This window comes from Actinia tenebrosa, unplaced genomic scaffold (genome assembly GCF_029948245.1).
Source record: "Actinia tenebrosa isolate PJP-AT-01 unplaced genomic scaffold, QUT_ActTen_1.0 PGA_scaffold13__45_contigs__length_12533684, whole genome shotgun sequence".
Classification (NCBI taxonomy): domain Eukaryota; kingdom Metazoa; phylum Cnidaria; class Anthozoa; order Actiniaria; family Actiniidae; genus Actinia; species Actinia tenebrosa.
The window spans coordinates 11,932,575-11,958,193 of NW_028292573.1; the positions used below are offsets into that span (position 1 = coordinate 11,932,575).

Sequence of the window (25,619 nt, forward strand, 5' to 3'; positions counted from 1 at the left end):
TCATCTGGGTAATACCACAGGTACCCCAAGTGTCATTTTTGCACATCTGTCAAAGTGATATCGTAGACTGAGAGAGTTATTGGGCTTTAGGTATTCTGGATTTTCTCCCTTTTAGATTAGAAAATATAATATGAACACTAAAAACGGTCTGAGATACAATAGGATTTGAGAGAGGCAGATGGAGGTCAAGATTTCAAAAGCTAACTGAATGTCCCTAATATATAATATTTATCGATTCCAAGCAAGTCTTTTGCAGTCAAGGAAAAGTTTTATAGAGGGCCCCATATGCACATCTTGAGATGCTGTTATCTTACTCATTCAGCATTTACTCAGCAGGTTCTTTCAGCTACATAACTTAATATGCCCAAAGGGCGGCAGGGGAGTGGGCTGCCATATTAGAGTTTAAACAATATGAAATTACCAATAAGATACATTTATTGCATAATTAATACACAATACAGTAACATAACCAAGCTCTTTTAATCTATCGGTGAGCTTCACTTGATGCTCAAAACATCCCTGTATCTAATTTAAGGAGCTATGCATAGCCAAGCTATGCAAGCTATGCATGAGTGTTGGGGTGTGACAGCCCAGGGGGGTGTACTCCCTTTGTTCAGGTGGTAGGGGTGGTCGGTGGTCAATTTTTAAAATGGGCCATAAAAGGTACACATAAATTAAAAAGGCTCTTAAAACCAACCTGATTTCAAACCCTAAAAGGTACAGCTTTATTTCAGTAATTTACTATTAACCCCGGTTATCAACGCTGGTTTAACAAATGACAGGACAGCGTATAATAAGATTATAATGATCATATTAAAGAAATATTTAGTGCATCATTGTAAAGTAAACAGCGGCATAGCGTGGATAATACTCATAATAAATGACCCCAAAAGGTACGGAGTTATGTTACGTAATTGACTTTTGAGCCGGAACCCCTAAAAGGTCCACACAGGGAACATTTTCAACCCTAAAAGGAGCGCTGATCACCCCTACCACCTGAACAAAGGGAGTACCCCCCCTGGGTGTGACTGCCCCATTCTGAGCTATTCTTAATTTACACAATCATTAAATTGAATCTTCTAGGCTAGCTGTTCAGCATGTTGATCATTACATTGGTGTGTCTGGCCTGTTTTTAATCCATTCCTTGATGCCAGGAATTTCACCAATGCGACCATAATGTGCCTTTATTTCTGGGAATTTTTCAACAGCACTTTGAATCGGTGCCATACCACAACAGTGCAAAATAACAATGTCAGCATATGAGAACTGAAAAAAAGTAGAAAAAGCAAGATCAAACATGACCCAAAATAATAGAATAAATAATTAGGGGCACATACAGTACAGGCCACCTCAGATAGATTTCAAGCAGACAACACTGCAGACAACACTGTAAGAAATGAATTACCAGTTGCACATGCAACATAACAGAAAATTCCATACTATTCCTCTCTTCATGTGTCACTTCAAACATGACTTCAATCTCTATGGGTCAATGGCAGGGGAAAAGCCTGACTCATTATTTACATCATAAAACTTGGAACCTACTAATTCCTGAATTTATTAAATAAGTCTTGTCATGCTACATATGCCTTTATTTACCTTGTTACCAACAAAGAACCCCTTGCCTTCATTGTTGCTCTTCAGCAAAGCTGTCATCTTAGTCAAGAAAGCTGGCAAATGAGTGCTGTCAAACTCTTCCTTAAAAGTTTTCTATAGAAAAAAAGCAAGAATGGTGTAATAAATTAAATATAATGTACAGTAACTAACAACAAATAATAATAATAATGATAATAGTAATAATAATAATAATAATGTCTAGTGACTAAGCAAAAAATACTTCATGTATATGGTATCCTAAAAAGAAAATGAGAAGTCTTTCATACAAACCTTTCTTTCCTCATCTTTTTCATAATGAAACTTCACTAGCTTCCCCAAAAGATCTCCAAATGCATCACAAATCTGATCACATTGTGCAATCTCAAAGCTGTCAGATGGGCAAAGGCCTACATGGAAAGTTAAGAATGCAGTTAGGAATGAGGTCAAAAAATGATCTGAATTATGTAATGGCCTAATTTTGTGATAGTTGTCATGTGTGTTTTGAAATGTTTTAGTTCTTGCATGTCTGTAGCAATTATTTCCATACAGAAAAACCCAAACAATCTTTTCCCTACAACCTAAACTTCTCCCCAAAAAATATAAAAACCTCTCTTGAAAGACCACTCTAACAGGGACTTCAGAGCATAGTTTTGGATTTGGGGGGAAGGGGGAGGGGGTCTAATCTAGGGGGCCTGGGAGAATGCTCCCCAACCCCTGAAAATGTTGAAAATTGAGGCTAAAACATTAGTGAATATTTGTAAGTAAACATATAAGTATAACAAAGACATAATTGCATATTCATGATGCTAGGCTAATAGCTAAAATATTACCGTGCTCTCTTGCAACGTATCGGGCAATGGCCATGGACTCGCATACCTTCTTGCCATCCACCTCAAGCATTGGGAGGTATCCCATTGGACTAAGACCCTCTGTAAAACAGGAATGATTTGTAAGACTACAAACTACTGATACCTTAAAGGCAGAGGAGAGGGGGGGGGGGGGGTGGAAAGGTCTATGGATCGGCGGATTGCAAATAATTTTAAAAGTCCGGGTTTAAGATTAAATCCTTAACGGATGGGCGGGTCCTGCAAATGCGGATCTAAGTCACAAAAATTGCTAAAACACAACTTTTTTGTGGATTTGGATTTGAGCAATTTTTATGCGGATCGACGGATCGGGCATTATTATGTAACTTTTATATTAACTGATCGACAGGTTTGCATATTCCTATACAACCCCTCTTTCATTTTTTAATCCTGAAATCAAAGCCTCATAGGAGTAGCTACTTGTGTCTTTTAATTTATAAACCCACCTTCCTTTTTCTTCAGCCATTCTTCTCTTGTGTACCGAATGTCTTCGTACTTAACACCAGCAGCTGCGAAGCAGAGTCGAGTTATCTCCGCTCGGCCGCGAGCATTGAAGTAATGAAGCTTATACGAAGGCATTTTGCAAGTTTCAGGATCAAGGAAAAGCTGTGAAATATACGTATACTAGCAAAGAAGATTGAACTCTTTAATAGTAGCTGGAGTCCTCGTGCAGAATGACTCAGCGTCGCGTTGGGGGGCGGAGACAAGGCATCCCAGGTCACGTGTGTAAGGGACATTAATTTATATGCAAAAAAAGACTAATTAATTGAACTAATTAATTTACTCCGTGAACACGTTAAGTATATGCATATGTCTGAGAAGTTACGATACTTTACAATAATGGCAAAAAAATGAAGATCAATTTAAAAAGATACTTTCTTACAGAAATCATTTGTCTCAGTGCTGAAAATAGTGTTTCAGGACTTCCAAATTTCAAAATTTTCTGAGGGACGAATAACAATAATAATAATATTATTATTTTAATGATAAGTAGTCTAAATAAATTTAATAATAAATAAATTTAATAATATGATATAAAGTATATTATAAATTACGTAATGACTATTGAATGAAAGAGTTCCGATCCTCGTTGAATGCAGGGAGCAGACAGTGCAGCTTGTGACTAGGACCACTGAACTGATGTTCGTAAATAGATTCTCACATACGGCATGTCGACGGGTGGCCAGGGGCGATAAGCAGGAAGCAGTTGGTCTTTCACTGAAGGATAGATCAGGACCACAGATTATCGACTAGAGGGCACGTTTTTGGATCCGTTCGATGTCACTGATGTATGTGGGCAATGCATAATGATAAACCAGTGATGCATATCCAACCACACTACGAATGCACGAGCAGTAAAAACTGATGACCATGTCAGTAGTAGCGACATTTTAAACACGTTTCATTTGCCTCAAGAAGTACATACGTTTGTGGATGTAGAACCATGGGACCCAACTTAGTACCTTGGGGGACACCTGTTGCAAGCACGAAGGCAGCATAACATTAAAAGGCGCTTGTAATTGTGCCAACAATTATATCCCATCCCATTACAAATGACGGTTTAGTTTAACTTTGTTTATTAGTTGTTGGTAAGAAATTAACAGACTAAAGTGGCATAAAAATCCACATGTGAAGGGCATTCACATGGGAGTTTGGGGTCTCTTTTTGATCCATTCCTTGATGCCAGGAATGTCGCCAACTCGTTGATAATGTTCTTTCAATTCAGGGAATTTATCAAGAGCATTTTCGGCCATCATGCAAAGAATTGTGCTCAGATTGAAGATGCAGATATCAGCGTAAGACATCTGTAACGAAAACAAGTAGAAAGTGAAATGAGTCTTGGATAGTACACCCTCAAACTCAACTTGCAACTCGCAAGGCAAAGGATTGACGATACGGAAACCGTTAAATTGCAAGTTCAATTAAGTGGTTAACTACTTGCATTACTGCTGTGGCAATTACTGTAAAATAGTTTTGCGAAAAGTAAAAGGTCGCCATTCTTGGATTCTGTGTGGCACGTTTGAGGAATAGGACGCACGCATGCGCAACTGTTTTATGTTACCTGCTACACGGCTTCACGTTGGGACCAAAGAGCCGGCATTAATCTTTTGTTTACCATTATTAGCACTAATTAAGTTCAGTTTACTTCCTTTTTCTCCGCAAACCCCAACGCGCTAAATTCCAAAGCGATGGGTGAAATATCTATACCTTGACTTAGATCAGCTCAGAACCGTTGGTGTGCAGGCTTTCAATACATCTAGAATTCCCATTCGAGCGTCAGTTCATTAGTGCATATTTTTAACTTTACATAGACTGACATCGTCCTACGCCTCTTCTTACCTTGTTACCAACAAAGAAGCTCTTGCCTTCATTGTTGCTGTTCAGCAAAGCTGTCATCTTGGTGAGGAAGGCTGGCAAATGAGTGTGGTCAAACTCTTCTTTCGTCAATTTCTGCGGGTTGAAATTCCAAAGTACTGTTAAATGCGCAAAAGCCGTAGAACGATAACAAGAACGATAACCAAGTGTCTAGGGTAACCACCTCAAATGGCGCGAATCAATATTGCTTATATGACTGATAATTTCTGATTGAACTTAAACAGTATAAGTATAACCGACTAGGAATCTTTTCCACTAAAAAGATTACCTTATTGTTGAAGAAAATTAAATCTCATAAAAAATGGATGAAAAAAAAGAAAAGAAAAATCTTATGTGGAATAGAGTGGATACGAACCTACTAAAAAAAAAAAAATCAAAAAACACGATTCAACTGTGCCATACCCCCGAGACATCCGCAGAGCTGAGGCGTCGTATGGACTTCGGACTTGACGGCGATTAAATCCTTCTGCCCTTGGGTGTACGAATTACGCAAGAAAATGTTCTAGCCAAAGCATCAGGGGAGAGACCAGCCGGCCGGCTGATCCCTTGCATCTCTGCCACGCACGGAATCGGTTGAAAATTTAATGTTAAAAAGTCTAGTCTATTCGGTGCATTGTTTTCACGGCTATTGTTATGCTGATTCACCATGAAACGTGGTCCAGTGGATAAATCGTTTGCCGATCAATGTACTGAGTCAAGCTCGTCTGAGGAGGGTTAGCACTTGGATGGGTGACCTAAACATTATACCTACTCACGCTTTTTTTCCTTTTTTTTTTTTTTTTTTTTTTTTTTTTTATTTATTTTTTTTTCTTTTTGAAGAATAAAATATAGAATAGCGAAGCTTTTCTATTTTTGAGTAACCTATTCCTGTCTACCCCAACCCGTCAAATTGAAATCCAGCACAGGAATATAGGAATATAGGAGTGTCTATAAAATGACCGGCAGCCGGTCAAGAATTTCAAAACATTAAATGATCGGCAGTTCCATTTATTTAAAACAAAATCCAACGTCCATCCATACAATAACACAAACCAAACTTAAAACTCGAATAAACCTTATTTCTATAATCGTTTATAGCGCTAGTACTATTGAATCTCAAGTAAGAATCTGGCAAGTAAAAATGACTTGAAACGAGGCCGTGAAGGCGATCTATCATGGGGAACTAAGGTCGCCAACTTATTAATTAAACCTGGAATTTGTTTACTCACAGGAAGATTTGAAGCCTTTTTTTTCTAGTTTAATTAAGTTAAAGCTATTAATCTTAAACTCTTTCTGTACAGAATACTGCTTTGAGAGGCTAAATTAAAATTTTGAGTTAGACAAATAAAGATCTTTTCACGTGATCTTGATCTTTCTTGGTCAGTTTATACATCCGAGTAATTCCTAATCCTGCACTGAGCCTTGAATTTCAGCAACTAACGAAAAAAGCCATGCTTAGAAATTAATTTCCGACAGTGATTCGCAGCCCCTCCACCAATCAATCACTTTGATAAATTAGACATTGATTGGCAACTGTCACTTGAATATAAATCAGACTTTACACTGGCTGTCTGTATTATATGTCCGCAAAGGACTCTTGGGTAGTGCCGTGAACACCCCTGGGTACTATTGCGCAATTTTGGCATTTTCTGACGCAGGAAAATACGATTTTTAGACTGGGCGGCCACAGGCAACCCAGTATTAATGCGCAATCATTTTAAAATGTAAGTAAACAAAACAGAGAATGCATGGAATCTGCGATGTAATGCTTTTGTTGGAATCGAGAAAAAATTGGTCAGCAAAACAAAAGAGGAGTAGGAATAAAATGTTAAATAGCCCACCTTTTTCTCTGGATCCTTTTCAAAAACAAATTTCAGCATTTTCACGTAGAGGTCACTCAAAGCATCGACAATCTGATCACATTGTGCGATCTCAAAACTATCAATTGGGCACATCCCTAAAAGGAATGACACGGTTAAGATTATATCATAGGGTTAACGGTAGGACATAAATCAAGGCCTAAGAATTAGTAGTTAGACGCAGGAATCAAAGAATTTTAACTTTTAAAAATTTGATTTTCTACGTATCGTGATAACCATTTTGAACGATCGTCTTTTAGGAACAACGGCTTTTGTTTAAAAGTAACACCTTATTGGACCTCATTTGTCTCATCATAGTGTTTAATGAAATGAACCTCGATAATCATGACGAATTTTGCAAAGGAATTCTTAAAAATATCAACCATTACCATTGATGAACACAAAAGTCCGATGTTCATTAAGCGTAACTCAAGAAAATTAAGCGTAAATCGTAAAATTAAAAGCCAACACCTTTAGCACCGGCCAAGAGGATGTCATGTCCGCTTAATTCCCTCTCGTTGCCAGAAAGGGTGATGCATATTCTACGCTGTATGAGCGCATCATCCGGATGTGCATTACACCGGTTGGATTTCGTCGAGTTCCACACCTCGTAGTTCAGAAGCTAGGTTGTTATTTCGTGGATTCAGCACGCAATCGCGTACCTTTGAATGGTGCGACATGTAGGTTAATAGTGAGCAACAGACATTGTATGCATTGCCCTGGCTCGTAGCTCAGACGGTACATCCCACAACTCCCCCCACACCTCCCCCCCCCCCCCCCACACACACACACGCACACACCTCCCCCCCCCCCCCCCACACCCATGTAGGATTGTAATTTAACTACAGTACAGTGCATAAATTAAGAATAAAAATAAGTCAAGGGAGTAATGATACTTGCCACATTCTCTTGCAGCATATCGTATAATAGCTATAGATTCACAAAGCTTCTTGCCATCTACCTCCAGTACGGGAAGATATCCCATCGGACTGAGCTGACCCTCTTAAAGAAAACAAAGCAATCAGACACTCACCAATCTAGTTTATGTTTGCATAATGCACAGTTTATGTTATGTATCATATACCAATCTCGTTGGGCCCAAACACACTCTGATCAGGACAGAATTCGCGGTGACCAGAAGGAACACAGCGGGCCCTGGGGACAAAATCGCTGTCATCATCGATGAAGAGAGATGTCGATCAAAGGCCGATCCATGAAACCGACGTGAATCAGTGCTATGCAAATTCAATATAATCCTCAGACAGCTCAAATATGTTCAAGGTTACTCTTAAATAAGGTCATTTGAAAAAAGGATACTCTTAAATAAGGTCATTTGGAAAAATGGATATTCTTAAATATGGTCAAGGATACTCTTAAATATGGTCAAGGATACCCTTAAATAAGGTCATTTGAAAAAAGGATACTCTTAAATAAGGTCATTTGGAAAAATGGATATTCTTAAATATGGTCAAGGATACTCTTAAATATGGTCAAGGATACCCTTAAATATGGTCAATTGAAAAAAGGATACTCTTAAATATGGCCATTTGAAAAAAGGATACTCTTAAATATGGCCATTTGAAAAAAGGATACTCTTAAATAAGGTCATTTGGAAAAATGGATATTCTTAAATATGGTCAAGGATACTCTTAAATATGGTCAAGGATACCCTTAAATATGGTCAATTGAAAAAAGGATACTCTTAAATATGGTCATTTGAAAAAAGGATACTCTTAAATAAGGTCATTTGGAAAAATGGATATTCTTAAATATGGTCAAGGATACTCTTAAATATGGTCAAGGATACCCTTAAATATGGTCAATTGAAAAAAGGATACTCTTAAATATGGTCATTTGAAAAAAGGATACTCTTAAATATGGTCATTTGGAAAAATGGATATTCTTAAATATGGTCATTTGAAAAAAGGATACTCTTAAATATGGCCATTTGAAAAAGGATACTCTTAAATACGGGCATTTGAAAAAAGGCACTCTTGAATAAGGTCATTTGAAAAAAAAGATACTCTTAAACATGGTCATTTGAAAAAAGGATACTCTTAAATATGGCCATTTGAAAAAGGATACTCTTAAATACGGGCATTTGAAAAAAGGCACTCTTGAATAAGGTCATTTGAAAAAAAAAGATACTCTTAAACATGGTCATTTGAAAAAAGGATACTCTTAAATATGGCCATTTGAAAAAAGGATACTCTTAAATATGGTCATTTGAAAAAAGGTACTCTTGAATAAGGTCATTTGAAAAAAAAAGATACTCTTAAATATGGTCATTTGAAAAAAGGATACTCTTAAATATGGTCAAGGATAAGCTCAACGTTCGTCTCGCTTCGATGAAAAGGCCCGGCTACCTTTCAAGATGGCGCAGGGAACCATGAAGGGGACTATTGAAGCCTAAGGATTGAGAGCATGCTCAGACGTTTTTCACTCGTCGGTCCTTCAGTCAGGTGTATTAAACATGAAACATTCCCCAATATCTAGTCCTTATTCGTTAATTCTGCATGGTGCGATGTTTTATTAGATGGAACTAAGACTATTAATCGCGCAATCTCAGTTATAGCTTGCTTTCAGTATTATTTATACTCAGTCGGGTGTTAACTAAACTCTAAAAAATTAAACATATTACGGCAACTTCCAAACCATCAAGTCCGACATACCGTAAATCCTCTATTTAGTTCCCCTCTCAAATAAGCCCCCCCTCTCTAATAAGCCCCCCCTTTTTAAAGGAAGAAATTTGTTAAGCCCCCCCTCTCTTTTTAGCCCCCCTTCCCCCTTTCACAACTAAAGAATCACTTGTACTGATTAAAGGTGATTTATTAAAGTCTTGTTTGTTCAGAACATTTCTTTTTAGCTTGCTTCGTTAATGTTACCGTGTTTTAGTTTTGCTATTCACAATAATCGTAAATTATACTTGAGAGACTAACACAGGTGAATCAAATAATAAAAATGCCATGTACATCACTACAGATTATGCGAGACGGTCAATAGTAATGCTTCCGTTTAATCCTGAGTTACAATCATATTACATACTGCATTTAGACTAAATCAATAAGCCCCCCCTCTCAATTAAGCCCCCCCTCTCCAATAAGCCCTCCCTCAAACGTGCATGAAATAAATAAGCCCCCCGGGGGGCTAAATAGAGGATTTACGGTATTAACTTAACGCTTACTATTTATCAGCTATATTTTTATTCTTTTGTTCTATTATTTATATATAGCTTTTTAGCAATTAGTCATTGAGTAAAGTCTAGTAGTAGCTCATCCAATCAGAACGCATCATTGATGATAGACCGCTAGTTGGATTTGACTAAATTGTTTTAGTGGCAACTGACGATTGTGAGAAGACACTGTCGAAATACGTTTTGCAAATTAAAGAGTTTCAATCTTTTGATTTCTTAAAAATTTCTATTAGTTTGGTTAGCTGTAAAAATATATATATATTACAGCAGCCAAGCTATGAAACCTAAAATAAAATACTCTTGACTAGTTTTTATAAATGAACATAATTCCATCATTTCTTTTGCCCAAACGCTTTCCATTCTCCGTGACTTTCGATAACTCTTTAATCAACTTTAGTATTTCCTCGACTTTGTTTTTTTCAGTTATGGCGCGAAAATTCTTTACTTTGGTCATGAAATCAAGTAACAAGTTTCCCTCTTCTGATTTCTCATCAAAGACCTCAGTAATATCCATGGAATAGATCTGCATATGCAGATCCACTTTCCATCCTCGCTTCTCGGCAATTTGTTTGAGTTGCTCGGCATATGACTCGTAAGGGGAATGCTTTCTAACCTGCCTGACTGGAATCGCCATTTCAACGAGTGCGTTTGATACTAAATCACAACCTTCGACGACACAAACCACTTGGCCATTCTCGTGTAACACCTTTTCTAAACAGTAGGCCAAAGCCTCCTCTGGATCAACATAGTAGATACTATGTATGAAGTGCACAATGCGGAACTTTTCTTCCTCGTTTGCCTGCTTGGTCTTGGACATTTGTTCTTTTTTGTACTCTTCAAATGTCTTTTGTGAAACACTGAAGAAAGATTGGTCATCATTGCGTGACCTATCGATGTAAGCTTTGTATTGACTAACATAATGGTCGTTAGGATCGATCGCACGTGTAAATATCTTGGTATTTTTGTGTTTCTCGTGCCTTTGTAGCTCTTCTTTGATGACGCCCACAATGTATCGATCCATTTCTCCATCTCCACATCCAATACTTAAAACATTAAACTGAGATTCATCATGATGTGGAAGTATCTTGCTTACAACATTTGGAAGGTAGAGCTTAATGATTTCTTTATCTTTTTCTCCCTTATTAGTTTTCTTCAGAAATACTCCAAAGCTCTTTTTGTAGTATTCTCCATCATCAAGTATCGAGGATGCCATTTCGTACTAGGATGATCGTAAGCCAGATGCACTCAAATCTAAATCATCAACCAACTATCGCGCCATTAATATGAGCAACGTAATAAACCTGTATATGAAATACATGAAAACGAGGCTCACCGGGCATGCGCTGCCCGGTACCATATACATTTCTTCAGAAATAATAATATATTTTCCGTACATACGATAGGTTCCTGGCTTTGAGGCTTCGAGTTCAAAAATGCTGCGCCCTCCTTCGCAGGGGCGGCGGAAGCGGGGGGGCCGGGGGGGCACTGCCCCCCCCCCCCCCCACTAGATTTTTTTGGGGGGCCTGGCCCCCCCAGAATATAATGCCTCACACACAAAAAAAAAAAACCGCATAAGATTTGGTTATGATTACAATTATTTATTATTTTGATATTACATAATTTTCTGTATCTAAAAAACATACGATATATCTAGCGACGACTTGCATCATTTTTGTGTCTCTCAGCACAATTGCAAGTGGTTTAATGCGCGCAAAATGTTACTGATTGAAATATCACACATACACGTTTGTAATCAAGCTAAACAGGGAGGGGGGTCATTTCAAGGTACCGTGAAATATTGGAGTGCCCCCCCCCCCCAAATTTTTCAGCTTCCGCCGCCCCTGCTTCGTATTGTAATAGTCCCCTTCGCAGTTCCCTGTGCCATCTTGAAAGGTAGCCGTGCCTTTGCATCGAAGCGAGACGAACGGTGAGCTTGCAATGATAGAGACCATTTTTTAACGCCTTGTACACTTATTCACATGTCTCTATCATTGCAAGTTCACCGTTCGTCTCGCTTCGATGCGGCACGGCTACCTTTCAAGATGGCGCAGGGAACTCTGTGAAGGGGACTATTAACTTCACACAGAAAAAGCAGAGAAAACACCATTTCATGCTCGTGACTTTAATCAAATTATAAGTCATGCATGCATTCTGGCTTTTTTCTTTCTTTTTACGACTTACACGTGTTGGGGTGTACAAAAGCATGTTCCCTTATTTCTTCTGATTTATGAATCACGAGCAACGTTAACTCAAAAAGTATCGATTATGTACAGATTTGAACTAAAATTAAATTATTGTACCTTGTTTTATCTTGTGCCATTGTTCAGGTGTGTATCTAATATCTTCGTATTGAACTCCAGCAGCAGCGAAAATGAGCCTAGTTGGTTCTGCACGACCACGAGAGTTAAAGTAATGCAGTTTGTAAACAGGCATCTTTTGGTGTTATACCTAGCAATCTGACAACTTATGCTAATGATGTAGACTAGAGCACGAGGTGTTTTGCTGAGCTCTCTGAAACAATGGGTTACCTGCACATATGATCGATTGATTTGACAGAAATGTCAAATGTTTTGTAGCATGTTTAATGAAATGAATCGCGTATATTTTCAAGTGTCACGAACCTGTGGTCACGCAAACGTTTTACTTACATGCAATCATACATACAACATTACTTGTACTTGATTCAATGCTTAGGTTAACTAGTGAAATCAAGATCCATCTGCCACCTCCTTCTATCTGCCATCTTCTTATATATGCACCGCCTTCCATCTGACAAAAATAAGTGAATTATCGCAAATTAAATACCTGAGAGCGAGTTTCCTGCACAGAATGAATGAATGTTTACCTCCTTCATATGAAAATGCACTCGTCCTCATTTTAAAATATCTTCCATGCACCTAGGTGACCTACGAAAAATCGCTGTCCTGTCTCCCCCCAGCCATTTTGTTGTGCGCACATTCTTGCCTCAAAGAAAAGATTAGGTACATGCGTATTGAAAATGACAATAACTAAAAATCGTGCTTACGTTTGAACAGGCACGCATGCATATGGTTCACGCAGGGATTGCTCAGAGTCTCCTGTTGTGCGGCAGGTATCATACTAAGCCAGTGGCTGTTCATCAAAGATAAAACAAAGTATATAATCGTGCTGTTTGTAATTTCTTTCGTATATACATACTAGTAATAAGCCTGAAGCGAGATGACGTTTTACCCCCGTCTCTAGACCATAATCCTGTTCCCATTGCTTTTGTTTTTTAATTATGACTATTGTTCCTGTATTCTCTAAGGAATCAAAAAAATTTAATATGAAAGAATTTTAAAAACTATTATGGTATAGAGTCGGGAGTAAAACGTCATCTCGCTTTAGGCTTATTACCTATTCACCCTGTGCCAAGGGACTTTAAGAGGATAGTGAAATCTAAGTCCAAGATAATGCGCACTAACAACCAGATCCAGTTTTATCAGTAAACAGTATGCCATAACTGATAAACATGGCCTTTGATAATTTAGTCCAAATTAGGGGATCTAATGTATCAGTCTGGTTTACATACGAAAATGTTGTTCTCGTGTCTCAATGCAAACTCAATTCACTATTAGTTTCACACTTGGGTGGCAGGCCCGATTTTTGGATTAGTATCAAATTTGTTCAGAACAACACTCTGAGACTCTCCAAATTGAGAAACCCCACCATATACCCGCTATCTAGTTGAAATAACATGCTGTATGGTGTCAAACAAAACAAGAGGCAAACTGAGAAGAGTAACCTTCCCACGTCGTGTCGTGGTGAGACATGAGCAGAGACACGCTGTGGACTATATATAGTTAGTTCAGGGCATTTCATTTATGCCACTATGGCTTGATGTTTCATCAATAAATCAGTTTGTTAGCTTGCTCTGGAAGCAAAGAAATTTCCAAGCGGAATTAAACATTGAATCAGAAGCCAAAGTGCATTTGGCATATAAATTTATTTTATGATTTCGTTCGGGTCTGTGGTGAGGGGGGAGAGGGGGTGAGGCGGAGGGGGGAGGGGGAAGGGTGTACTCCCATGAATTAACTTTGAATAGCGCAGCGCAACCGTGACGTCATAAAAACGAAGACAAAGGCGAAATTCGGACAAACAAACTTACAAGTTTACTTTCAGCAGATAATTTTCACAGCCAATCGCAGTTGATCTTAGTTTACATGGGTTATTATTGTAACTTCAAGTAAAAATAATGAAATCGGTTCGTATAATCCTCGTAGCGGTTAAACAGAATGCAATGTTTGTCCGAATCTTTAAGCTATTTTTAGAATCAGTGCGCTGCGCTATTATGAATTAATTAATTTTATTTACCCACGGTTAACGACTCAGTTAATTACACAGCTTTTCAGGCGTGCCGTGCTAAAATTTAAGTCATAAATACAAATAAAGAATATGTAATAAGGGCGGGGATGCCACTTTGAAGAACCAACTGGTTTTTGTTTTTTTTCACCCCAAAAAAAGAGTGAGAGTGATTTACGATTTCAACCCCCTATAAAATATACGACGATAATCCCCGCCCTTCGTTGGACCAGATTTCGATTTTTATTGAAATTTTTGAAGAATCCCCATACATTTCCTCATAACATGACACCACAGAAACTAAGCTTGCATTGGGCTACCTGTGCTCAGATGTGACCAGACGTACAACTCCCTGGATTTACCGGCAATTGTGGAAAAAATACTTAATTTTGAGTATTTTTCTCCGCGGTTTCTTTCATAATTTGTTTTTCACCTTCAGTAAATTAATTCCAACATGCGTAAGAGACGCATGACGTCAATCGTATGATTACTGACTAATTTGTATGATCGACTCTAGAGAGCGTCAACTTAGTATCCTACACTTGTATGACTCTGGAGAGCGTCAAAATAATTATATCCTACGCTTTTTATTGAATAATTGAAACTGTTATGAGCGTTGAAGTAAATAATCTAACATAAATTGAGTTGGTTTTGAAAAAGAGGCGTAAGTGCGTGGTTGGACTGAGTTAAGATAAAAGAAGCTAATGGGTTTCTTGAACAGTTTTAGGGACCGGTCATTATTTATCTTATCTTATTTATCATTATTTATCAAGGCTATTCTAAATTAGTAAAGAGGGGGGGGCTTTTGTTTTTTTAGGCACAGAGATAAGGGGGGGTCATGTTGTTCAGCAAGATTTTTAAAAAGGTGATTCTGATCAGTAATTCAATAGAAATGAAAGTTATTAGTAAACCAGGTGGGTAGGATGGAGTATATAGATATTCAAAACACTGATAGTTAATCAGTTTAATACCATGACATTTCTATTGTTTCTTCAAGATTTATGTCGAAGAAACAATTAAATTATTTGAAAAGCCCCTATGAGGGAAGCCCATAAAGAATGTATGGCTATGTATTCTGAATGGCCTGTTTTATTGCTTGAATCTTGAAGGAAGCACCAAAACCTTCATAATGTTCGTAGTTCATAGTCATCAGAAAGAATCTGTTAATATTTGGTCAGCTACGATTTCAAGCTCACGCCCCCTCATGTGAGCACATACAAATTATGTCTCAAAAACACGAAACCCCAGTTTCCTAAAAAGATTCTTCATTTTTGAGCGTAAATGGGTTTTGTTCGTAGTCCAGATGCAAGTAAGTTTTGCTTCCTACGAAAAAAATAGCCGTGGTGGGGGGGGGTTAAACCATTGGCCTCTCTTCTCAGTGTGGACGCCCTCGTTTCCGTATGATCAAGTTCTAGTATGGCGTTGACTCACCCCCTCTACTTCCTTAACAACACAGCAGGGTCGTAAGAATTAGCCTGCTGCGAGCCGAACTGCACAAAGACTATAGTACGAGGGAGTTGAATAACGAAAATCCCTCTATTTATCAGTTCCACACCTTTAATTTAGTTCTGCGGAAGAAGGGGAAATTCCAAACAGTATTTTTATATGACGACTTTTATTTATGAGCTAGGAAAGTGTTAGTGATAAATAATTTCTATGATATAATATTATTATCGCCATCATCATGATGATCATCATTATCATATCCTTATTATTATTATTATTATTATTGATATTATTATTGTGATGATGATGACTGATTACATATTTAGCATTAATGATCCTTTTTTCATTTCAATTAATCAATTATTTCGTTATTACAAACATTTTAGGACGTTCTTTTTTAGCTGAAAACGAAGCAAGATCGATGCAAAATATTTTGAAATAACAGAATAACAGGAAAAGGATAAACGGAAAGAAAAGCTCAAGTTTTGAATATCCTATTTACAACCCACGATCTTTTGCACTTTTGAAAGTACGTGCTGTGAAGAACTTGACAAACATTATTATCGAAAACAAAAGACCTTATTTACTGGGAAATTAATTTTTTCATGGATGATGTTTTTAATTGAAAAAAAGGAAATAAGTTAAAGTAATATAAAAAGGAAAGGAGTAAAAATTCAACGGACGGAAAAATTTGACCGTTAAGATATGCTAATTTCTTTCCAAATATGGAAACCTGGTGACGTCTTTTGACGGCAAAGTCACATGACAAGTTACTTAAAAAACATTCAGCCACATACTTTCTTTTCTTTGTATTTCTACCCGAAAATTGGCTAAAAATCCAAACCTCAACGCCCTCAATGTCGTAAATTAGTAAACTAACTAGTAGTATTCTAGATTCATTTATTTTTGTACATATCTTGCTCGGAGTTGGTTGTTTTCGGGGTGAATTAGTGCAACAAAACCTTCACTGTCTGCTCTGTCTTGAACCTTTGGTCTAAATCTGTCTACAGTATATCGTATTTCTCTTTATACCGTCGTTTTTTTTCTTGTTCTGGATGGCCTTGGCCCTTCCTTCGTTACAACACAGTTTTCAGAACCAAGAAGGATCGTCTTTCTAGATTTGGAAATACTCCGATTGATCGAATACTCGTCAGGAAACAGACTCGTAGGCCAGCGACTGTGACAACATTTCAACGACTAAATTTACCACTTCCAGCACATATTATATGCTCGGCAACTCTAGCATTTTCATCGACAACCGACGACAAAAAGGTATGGTTTTACTTGTCTTACATAATGTTTTTTGTCATTTTTCGATAGGGGTGTTGCTAAGGGCGGTTTTAATAGTTTGAAAATGGTGTGAAATTTTGGTTTCGTTCGCAACACAAAGCTGGTTCAACGAACGAAAACAAAATCATTTATACATGTACGTACGTGACTCTCTTCTGGACGATCTTGACACGAATTTGAATTTCACTTCCATCTGAACAATTACATAGCAGATAAAGAGTCAGCAAGGAAAGGCTGTTGGTAATTTATACAATGTTTTTTTGACATTTTTTGGGGGAAAGTTCGATCGCAGTACTTTTCTGAAATCGATAGTGAAATGACAGTAAAATAACCAAGTTATATAGACACTGTTCGAATTTCACGATACTATTTGGTTAATGTTTAAAGACAACCAAAGAATCTGTAAGAGCTTTATATTCAAGACGTTGAAATGAAGTGGAATCCATATTAAAACACACATTAAATCCTAAATCGTAGATCGAAAATAGCTTGGATGACCTTTGTAGTTTAGTAAAGTCGTTATGAAAATTCATTATTTGTTTTGGTATAATGTGAAAAAATTATTCCTCAAATAATCTTCAAGAAATTATTATTTTTTGTGTGGCAGTGGCTATTCGTACGGTAACCGTACGCTGACTTGCAATTTCTATTCGTACGGAGATTTAAATAGTGTGGGACTCGGAAATTTTTCGAGGATTTTGGTTCTCCTCACTTACAAAAAAAAAATTTCAATGGCAGGTAAGATTCGAACCCGGCACCCTTGGCACCAAAAGATATTACAATGCCTATCCCAACCCTAAACCTTAACCTAAGTGAATTCGCTTAGATGCTTTCCGATTTTTGTCGTATTATCAAAATATTTAAATATCCGTACGAATAGAAATTGCAAGTCGGCGAACGGTTACCGTACGAATAGCCAATGCGTATTTGTTTTGTGGTTTGAGTCTTAATGATGATTCTCGTTCAGATCTTTCTCGTCATAACTAAAATTTTTGCTGTACTAAGACTCCAGTTGGATACTACAGTACCAAATTATATTTCGTTGTTGTTGCCATAACACGAACTACGTAGATCTATATCCTGTTCCAAGCATCCGTTCCAGCTGCTCAATAACGTACTTCAAGTTATTGTGGCTGCAAAAACTTTGGTAAATAAGTAAATAATAACGTCAAAGAATTAGAAGTCCAACACGTAATCTGTGGTATCGAGATAGAAGGGAATTTTTTTAGGGGAAAAAGGAAATAAAACAATCCCTAAACAAATAACACCATTATAGTTCTACTATGGAGCCACTCATGTATTACTGTATGAGCAAAGCAATGTTTGTAATTATAACCTCACTAGAAAGATCTATAGTTGTAAAAAAACCTGCCTTAAATATCCAAATTATCTGGTTTTCCATCCAATTTGAATGTAAGATTTCTGGTTAAGATTGGGATGAATTATTTTTAGAAGTATTATTGTTTCTCAGACAATGTGTTACTGTCTTCAGTTTCCTGTTAATGAATGCCATTGTTTTGCAACTCTAATGTGATTGTATGCAAGGCATATGCTACTACATGTATGTGTACATCCTATTTTTTTTCCCCTAGAGAAAACACACCTGAATTGCTTTGATCGAGCTTTGGGAAATATTTCATGCTCAAACCTACATTATTCATCTCCATTAATTATATTCTTTTTTAGCCAGCTCTACAGGGAAGATAACAGAAATCTTGAATTATGACTCTTGAAGGTGATGTTGAAACCAAAAGACCATGCACAGCAGGCCAAAGGCGAATGTCTACAGGTAGTCGAAAGGACTCCAAACGCAGACGAGAGCGTAATGGAAGATTCTCTCTGCGTAGCTTATTTGGCCGTTCTAGGAATTATAAGGGTGAAAATAAGCTGGAAAAAGTCACAAAGAATCGAAAGCTTAGTGGAGAAACTATGGTTATCTGTCCAGTTTGTTTTGTTGTTCGCCCTCGGAGCATGTTTCCTGAGATATCTACCTGTGAACACAGATCTTGTATAGAATGCTTGAGACAATATATGACTATAGAGATTAATGAGTCACGTGTTAATCTGACTTGCCCAGAATGTTCTGAGAGGTTTCACCCAAATGATATAAAACATATACTAAATGATGATGGTTTGATGAACAAATATGATGAATTTACATTAAGGCGCACATTAGTTTCTGATCCTGACTGTCGCTGGTGTCCAGCACCAGATTGTGGTTACGCTGTTATTGCATCTGGCTGTGCAAGTTGCCCAAAGCTTGAATGTCAGCGAGAAAACTGCAATACTGAGTTTTGCTATCACTGCAAACAGTTATGGCATCCGAATTTGACTTGCGATATGGCGAGATACAGAAGGGCAACTCACATCAAATCTCTGTCAACTGAGGGTCGGAGTTCTCATGGGTGTGATGATATGAAACCTTGTCCAAGATGTGGTGCATTTATTATCAAGATGGATGATGGCTCATGTAATCACATGACCTGTGCCGTCTGTGGAGCAGAGTTCTGTTGGCTTTGCATGAAAGAAATATCAGATTTACATTATCTTAGGTAAGAAATTCAGTTTGCTCTCTTGGTTGCCCTTTTTTTTAGCTTAAAAAAAAGTTAACTGAAATAATAATAATGATATTTAATAATATTTATAATAATAAATAAATTTATTTTAATAATGAATTTAAGTATCTAGCACAAATACTGCAGTAGAGTATTTGTGTTAGATATTTAAATTTATTACCCTAACATGTAAGATAATAGTAAACATTTTATGAAATAAAATTAAAATCAGAAAGGCAACAATAATTGTTTTGGACAGCTAAAGCAGAAAAGACCATTTATCACAAGTCTTTGTAGTTAATGGATTACCATATGCAGGGCTTAAAATAGCTGCCAATCATTTGCCGGCCATGATCAAACTACTTTTAGCTTGTTCATACCTTATTTCTTGGAAAAACATTACTGATCAAAATTACTTTCTAGGCAAAGGTTTGAACAGAAAAGATCCAGTTCTGGCCGGACTATCTGGTGACCGGTTATTATTTTAAGATGTGATCTTAAATCGCATGTATAAAAAAAAGCCATTTTTTCAATTATTCCCTAGTACTATTTTTTCGATTATTCCCTAGTACTATTTTTTCAATCTTCTTACAGCCAGCTCTAATTCCTCTTTTGATTATGAATTCAAGCAATTTATAAATAGAAAAGCTCTCTTTCTCAATTGCTCGATTGTTTCCCTGGAGCATTTTTTTTTCTATCTGGGAGTACTCAACCAAACCAAAACATGAAAGGGTCCATTTGGAATTGTGAAATTCAAGCCTGGCAAAATATGGCCTTGCCAAAATTTAAAAAATAAGTATGCATGAAATTAAATATGAATAAGGTATCTAATTACTACAAGCTCTAATGAAAAGAAAAGTATCAAATTTAAGGGATGCTTTTTAATTCCAATTCAGCAATCATAGAACTTAGTATTCAGGATATTGTAATGATAAAAGACAATCAGACAGAACTAAAAACCTCTTTGAAATCCATAAACCCTCCTTGAACTAATCAGACATGTAGTCTTCCGACCGATTGATTATTATTCTTCTTTGAAACCAATTATTTTAGGCAGATAGTTTAATCGTAAATTATGGAACTTTATTCTAATTACATTCTCTCGATGTCCATTCATTTCACTGATTATTATTAACAATTATTTTAGGCAGATAGTTTAATTGTAAATTGGAACTTTATTCTAATTACATTCTCTCGATGTCCATTCATTTCACTGATTATTATTACCAATTATTTTAGGCAGATAATTTAATTGTAAATTGGAACTTTATTCTAATTACGTTCTCTTGATATCCATTTATTTCACTGATTATTAATTATTTTACTTCAAAGTCTATTTGAAACCCTAACCAATAAATTTTTCCAAAAAAGTGGCCTTTAAATTATTGCTTTCCAGGTATAATAATGTCAATGCTTTTTGTTCTTTCACAGTCCTTCTGGTTGTACTTTCTGGGGTAAAAAGCCATGGAGTAGGAAAAAGAAAATTCTCTGGCAAGTAGGAACTCTAATAGGTGCACCACTTGGCATAGCCCTGGCTGCCGGAGTTGTTTTGCCGGCCATGTTGATTGGGATACCTGTATATGTTGGCCGACAGGTAAGATGAGAGCTTTTTTTAATTTAAATATTTAAAAGCAGATTATAAGCTGGAAAGATACTATACATACAGATCTTATAACTTGCCGTGACCTCTATAAGCATTATGCATTGTATTATGTTTGGATGGGTATTATACATTTTATATTTACTTCTTATTGGCTGAGAGCTTATTGCCAGTTGGTGCTTGCATTTAAATATGACTATACCTTTCTTTACCTTTGTTTCCTTGATCAATATGTGTTTCATTTTTTACCATGAACTTTCTAATTATTGAGATAATTTTTTTCATTGGATCCAAGAAAATACTGCAAAACAAAATACATGGAATTGCAATCAAAAAAAGTAAAATGCTGGGAACTTGCCAGATTGATTTTTCTGTTCTTATATTTTATTTCATTTTTTTGGAATTAGAATATCCATACTTTTTTTACCATAAGGAAATCACTCCTGACTAGCTAATTGTTTTAAAAAACCTGATCTATTTAATAACAATTAAGCACACTATATTGTGGGTATTTATTATATCTACCTAATTGATTTGAGGAAAAACAGCCTGCTGAACGGATAAGGATATTTGCCCAGTATGTGGGATATATTTTTTGTGGTATTAAAATCCTTTTAAGCAACAGATCATCCTAATAAAATTGCTATTTACTTTCCTCTTCGAAGAGCTCTTAATACTTAATGCACCAACAGATTCATAATAAAATGTACACTTTATATAACAAACCTTTCCGCTCAACACACAAATTGTAGGATTACAAGCATTTAGGTTTTGCTGTCAAGTGATTTATTTTATGTACTTTGTGCCAACAGACTCATTATAAATTTTGAGGCCTTTCCACTCAACACACAAATTGTAGGATTACAAACATTTAGGCTTTGCTGTCAAGTGATTTATTTTATGTACTTTGTGCCAACAGATTCATGATAAATATGAGAAGCCTTTCCACTCTGCACACAAACGTAACCTAGCAATTACTGGTGGTGTGACAATATCTGTTATAATATCCCCTATCCTTGCTGCCTTGACAATTGGTGTAGGAGTACCTATTGCTTTGGGATATATCTATGGTGTAGTTCCTGTTTCCCTCTGCCGCAGTGGTGGATGTGCAACAGTTACAACTACCAAAAATGGTAAAGGTGTTAATATTGATTTTGATGGTGAAGATCGTCCAACTTTTCCTGGGCCTTCAGGGTTTCTATTTGGAGCTTCAAGATCTAGCAGTCGGGGGAGCATGAAAAACACAGACAAAAATGGAGGAGTTGTGACTGTGGTGGCTACTGTAAATAACTTAGGGAATGGTTAGTTTCTTATTTTTATTTTAGCTTTACAACTACATAGAGTGCAAACAATATAACCGTGAAAGTTTAGTAATACTAAATAGCACAATTTCATGCAAATTCCATTGTTTTCTATTGTTCAAATAGCACTATTTTGTACTATTTAGTAATTAGTGTTTCACGGATTAATTGTTTGCACTCTATGGAGCCTCAATAAATTGGAATAGAATAATAATGTGTTGTACTGAAAAACCTTGAGTTGTCGTGGGTAGCAGAGCATTATATTTTGATTAATACAATATCTACAGTAACATTTCAATCCATTAGAAAATAGAAAGTTCTTCATTTTTTCATCTATTTTATAGTATCTGTTTTATTTCTATATAATATTTATGCTTTCAAGAACTTTCTTTAATATCCATATATTTTAATTTGTTCTTTCCTTTATTTTTATTTTTATTCATATTTTATTTTATTTGTAAAAAGATGACTGTGATCCAGGAATTTAAAAAAATATATTTTAAATGAATTTTTGTGTATTGCCCACTTTTCAACTCTAGTTTTGTAGGATGTATGATTGATGAATAGTGATGAATGGTTCTAGTGATGAATGGTTCCTGTGATAATAATTGAAAGACATTTTTCTAATCATTTTAAGGACTAATACTTTAGGGGTTTTTGTGACGACCACGTATTAAGATAATTTTTTATTTATCATCATTTGGAAGAGGACTATCACAAGCATAGCCAAAACATAAAGTCTTTTTCTATTATAAGTGTAATCCTAGTAACCTTATTTATTTTCATTTCAAAGACTGTTCATGATTTTAATCTTTGTTGAGTCTTCAAAAGAACCTGTTCATGCAATTTAATTTTTTTCTCTTTATGAATTTTATTTTGCCCGAATTTGGCCTTACCTATGTACTAAATTATTTAAGATAACCAAATAAACAATATTATAATTATGCATGGATTTCCTCAAGGGTGTTATAATTTTATTTAATTTTAAATAAGTAACCATGCATGCACTAAATCTCTACCTAGACGTCAATACATGTAGTGAGCAAAATATTAAGCAATTAATCAATGTTTATTTTCAAACTAGAAATTTGCAGTCAGCTTAGAGTGTTAAGACAATCCCCAAAAGTATGCTAATAATAAAAATTCATTTTATTTTGAAGACACAGAAAGTGGTAAACAGCCCAGTGTCAGCATGAGTCAAGAATGCTCAAGTATCAACAGCAGTACTATAGGACCACGCGGCACAGCAGACAACGACAGCCACGCTTCCCTCATCCCTGCTCCTAGGAGTTGCACTGTCAGTATTGCCAGTAGCTTTGACAATTTCAATGTGAATGGTAATGAGAATATGGCCACTTCATCTATTGCGGAAGCTACTGTCTCAGAAAATGTGGAAGGGGAGTCTAGTATGGATATTTATGAAGACAACGCCCATCACGTTAATGTTTCGCAAATGGACAACCTCTCAGTTCTCGAAAGTGTGGGTAGCCATGATGAGTAAAAAGGTGCAAGGTTTCAGGACTTTGACATGCACTTCCTTTATAATCTGTAGTAAGCAGGTTAAAGGTTGGGGCACATTAATTAGGGCATGATGTAGGCAGACAACAGTTAGACCTTTCCTGGATCTACTAGCTAGGATTTTCTTGCTTTGTGTCACACTCCCATGGTTAGTGTGGACAGTGTGCCAGCCTTTACCCTTGAAAATTATTTGAATATTACATGTAATAGTTCTAGTGAATTGGTGGGAATATTTGGTGTGGTTAAATTATCTTAGAGTAATAATAATATATATAGTATGAGTGGCCGTGTTGTATACCATATATATAAACTTGAGGCAAAGCTGAGAGTTTGTATATCATACTGTATACAACACGAACATGAATATTTTATATTGCTTAACAAATGTCTAGGCTAGTTCCTAGTTACAAGTTAAAGTTTATGCAAATGAACATGATTCTGTATCAGAATTTTATATACAACTCTTCACGGTCATGATTTCTGTCGTGATTGTCTCATGTATTACTAATGAGTTTGTTGATTATGTATTAAGAATAAGATACTTCCATAGGTATGTAGTTTCATAGTTGTTTTATTTTAATAACACCTATATATTTTTCTCAAGATTGAAAACTCCAAACTTATACAATTTACATTCAATTTTGTTATTGGTTTCGTTATATTTAGTGTCAGTACTAAGATTTGGATTACTATTACTAATGATAGTGGTCAAGTGATCGTCACAAGATAGCGAGGCAGGCTATATTTTCATCTTCTGAAGTTCAACGTAACACAGTTACTACAAAAATCACCAAACTGTAAAACAGGCTTGGGTTTTCCATTTGATAATCACTCCCACTTTTGTGTCATGGCTTTATCCTTTTAACTTAATTAGGCCTTTGTTTCTGTTTGCACTACAGCAAGTTAGTGATCACTTGACCATATAAATATATTTTTTAAATAAGATTACTTAATTCTAAAATAATACTGGTAACCATAAAAGAAAAACAAAATGGAAACAAGACAAACTCTATAAATATTTTAAGCTTGGTTAATGAATATTCATTTCAGGCCATGTGTCTTTTTTTCTTTTCTTTTCTTTTTTTTTCTTTCTTGTGGAATAAAGTTTGTTATTGTTGCAAGCAATACTCCTTTTTACAGTTCCGTTCAGTGACCATGAATAATAGAATAAGCCGAGGTTGGAGTTGCCACACTCCAGCCTCGACTTGGAACTATTATTCGTAATCACTGAACAGGAACCGTAAAAAGTAGTATTTTAAAATGTTATAAATGGTAAACAAAGAAATGATTCTCAAATGGTCTTCATGTGTTAAGGCCCATGATATACTAATAAAGTATTGTGTAATAATAATAGAAATAGCTAAGAATCATGTAATGAAATATGTAAATAGTATTTTAAAAATAATTATAAGTTTTTACCTCCTGCAAAATTATTACACAAAATGATGTCCTAAATATTGTATTGTAAATTCGAGATCATCATGCAATTGCTTTAACAGTAGAAAGTAAAACAGCAAAAAGAACATCCCCTTTGTTAATATTATTATAAATATTGAAATAATAAAAAATAATTGAGGCTATGAATCTTTCTCTTATTTCATGTTTATACCACAATCACTAGAGTCGCATCTCAAACTAAATGTGCTAAATTCAACTTTTGGGCGATAGCCGTCACGTTGTAAAGACTTGAATTCCCTCTATGGGTGGGGTATGGATATTT

The 25,619-nt window shown here is 36.1% G+C and overlaps 3 protein-coding genes across 4 annotated transcripts; 1 reads left to right on the forward strand and 2 right to left on the reverse strand.

Moving 5' to 3' along the window:
• Positions 1–417: 417 nt before the first annotated feature.
• Positions 418–12,456, reverse strand: LOC116290130 (uncharacterized). Its single transcript, XM_089028775.1, has 10 exons — positions 12,170–12,456; positions 7,577–7,678; positions 6,659–6,774; positions 4,803–4,913; positions 4,106–4,267; positions 2,909–3,086; positions 2,427–2,525; positions 1,888–2,003; positions 1,600–1,710; positions 418–1,266 (listed from the first exon to the last, which is right to left on the reverse strand). The coding sequence occupies exons 1-10, from the start codon at positions 12,300–12,302 to the stop codon at positions 1,108–1,110; spliced, it is 1,287 nt and encodes a 428-aa protein (XP_088884901.1). The 5' UTR covers positions 12,303–12,456; the 3' UTR covers positions 418–1,107.
• On the reverse strand, positions 9,673–11,298 carry LOC116290127 (histamine N-methyltransferase-like). The gene has a single exon (XM_031697120.2). It carries the CDS (start codon positions 11,080–11,082, stop codon positions 10,174–10,176), a length of 909 nt encoding a protein of 302 aa, XP_031552980.1. The 5' UTR covers positions 11,083–11,298; the 3' UTR covers positions 9,673–10,173.
• A 3,950-nt stretch (positions 12,457–16,406) lies between the features above and the next one.
• Positions 16,407–25,483, forward strand: LOC116290132 (E3 ubiquitin-protein ligase RNF19A). Of its 2 annotated transcripts, none has more exons than XM_031697125.2 (5): positions 16,407–16,907; positions 18,612–19,477; positions 20,912–21,074; positions 22,000–22,381; positions 23,542–25,483. In XM_031697125.2, exons 2-5 carry the CDS (start codon positions 18,648–18,650, stop codon positions 23,880–23,882), a joined length of 1,716 nt encoding a protein of 571 aa, XP_031552985.2. In that variant the 5' UTR covers positions 16,407–16,907; positions 18,612–18,647; the 3' UTR covers positions 23,883–25,483. The 2 variants fall into 2 exon arrangements, with proteins under 2 accessions (XP_031552985.2, XP_031552986.2); XM_031697126.2 differs by having other exon boundaries at positions 18,616–19,477.
• The last annotated feature ends 136 nt before the right edge of the window (positions 25,484–25,619 follow it).

What these genes read in the sequence shown, in the direction of transcription:
- LOC116290127 (XM_031697120.2), bottom strand. Translation starts at nt 11,082, where the DNA reads ATGGCATCCTCGATACTTGATGATGGAGAATACTACAAAAAGAGCTTT.
- LOC116290130 (XM_089028775.1), bottom strand. Translation starts at nt 12,302, where the DNA reads ATGCCTGTTTACAAACTGCATTACTTTAACTCTCGTGGTCGTGCAGAA. An exon ending in AGAGACCCCAAACTCCCATG is followed by an intron (nt 3,087 to 4,105) that starts TGAATGCCCTTC and finishes CTTCTTTGCTAG; the next exon opens with TATACGTATATTTCACAGCT. An exon ending in GGTTCTTTGTTGGTAACAAG is followed by an intron (nt 1,267 to 1,599) that starts GTAAATAAAGGC and finishes ACTTTTTTTCAG; the next exon opens with TTCTCATATGCTGACATTGT.
- LOC116290132 (XM_031697125.2), top strand. Translation starts at nt 18,648, where the DNA reads ATGACTCTTGAAGGTGATGTTGAAACCAAAAGACCATGCACAGCAGGC. An exon ending in TCAGATTTACATTATCTTAG is followed by an intron (nt 19,478 to 20,911) that starts GTAAGAAATTCA and finishes GTTCTTTCACAG; the next exon opens with TCCTTCTGGTTGTACTTTCT. An exon ending in TGTAAATAACTTAGGGAATG is followed by an intron (nt 22,382 to 23,541) that starts GTTAGTTTCTTA and finishes TTTATTTTGAAG; the next exon opens with ACACAGAAAGTGGTAAACAG.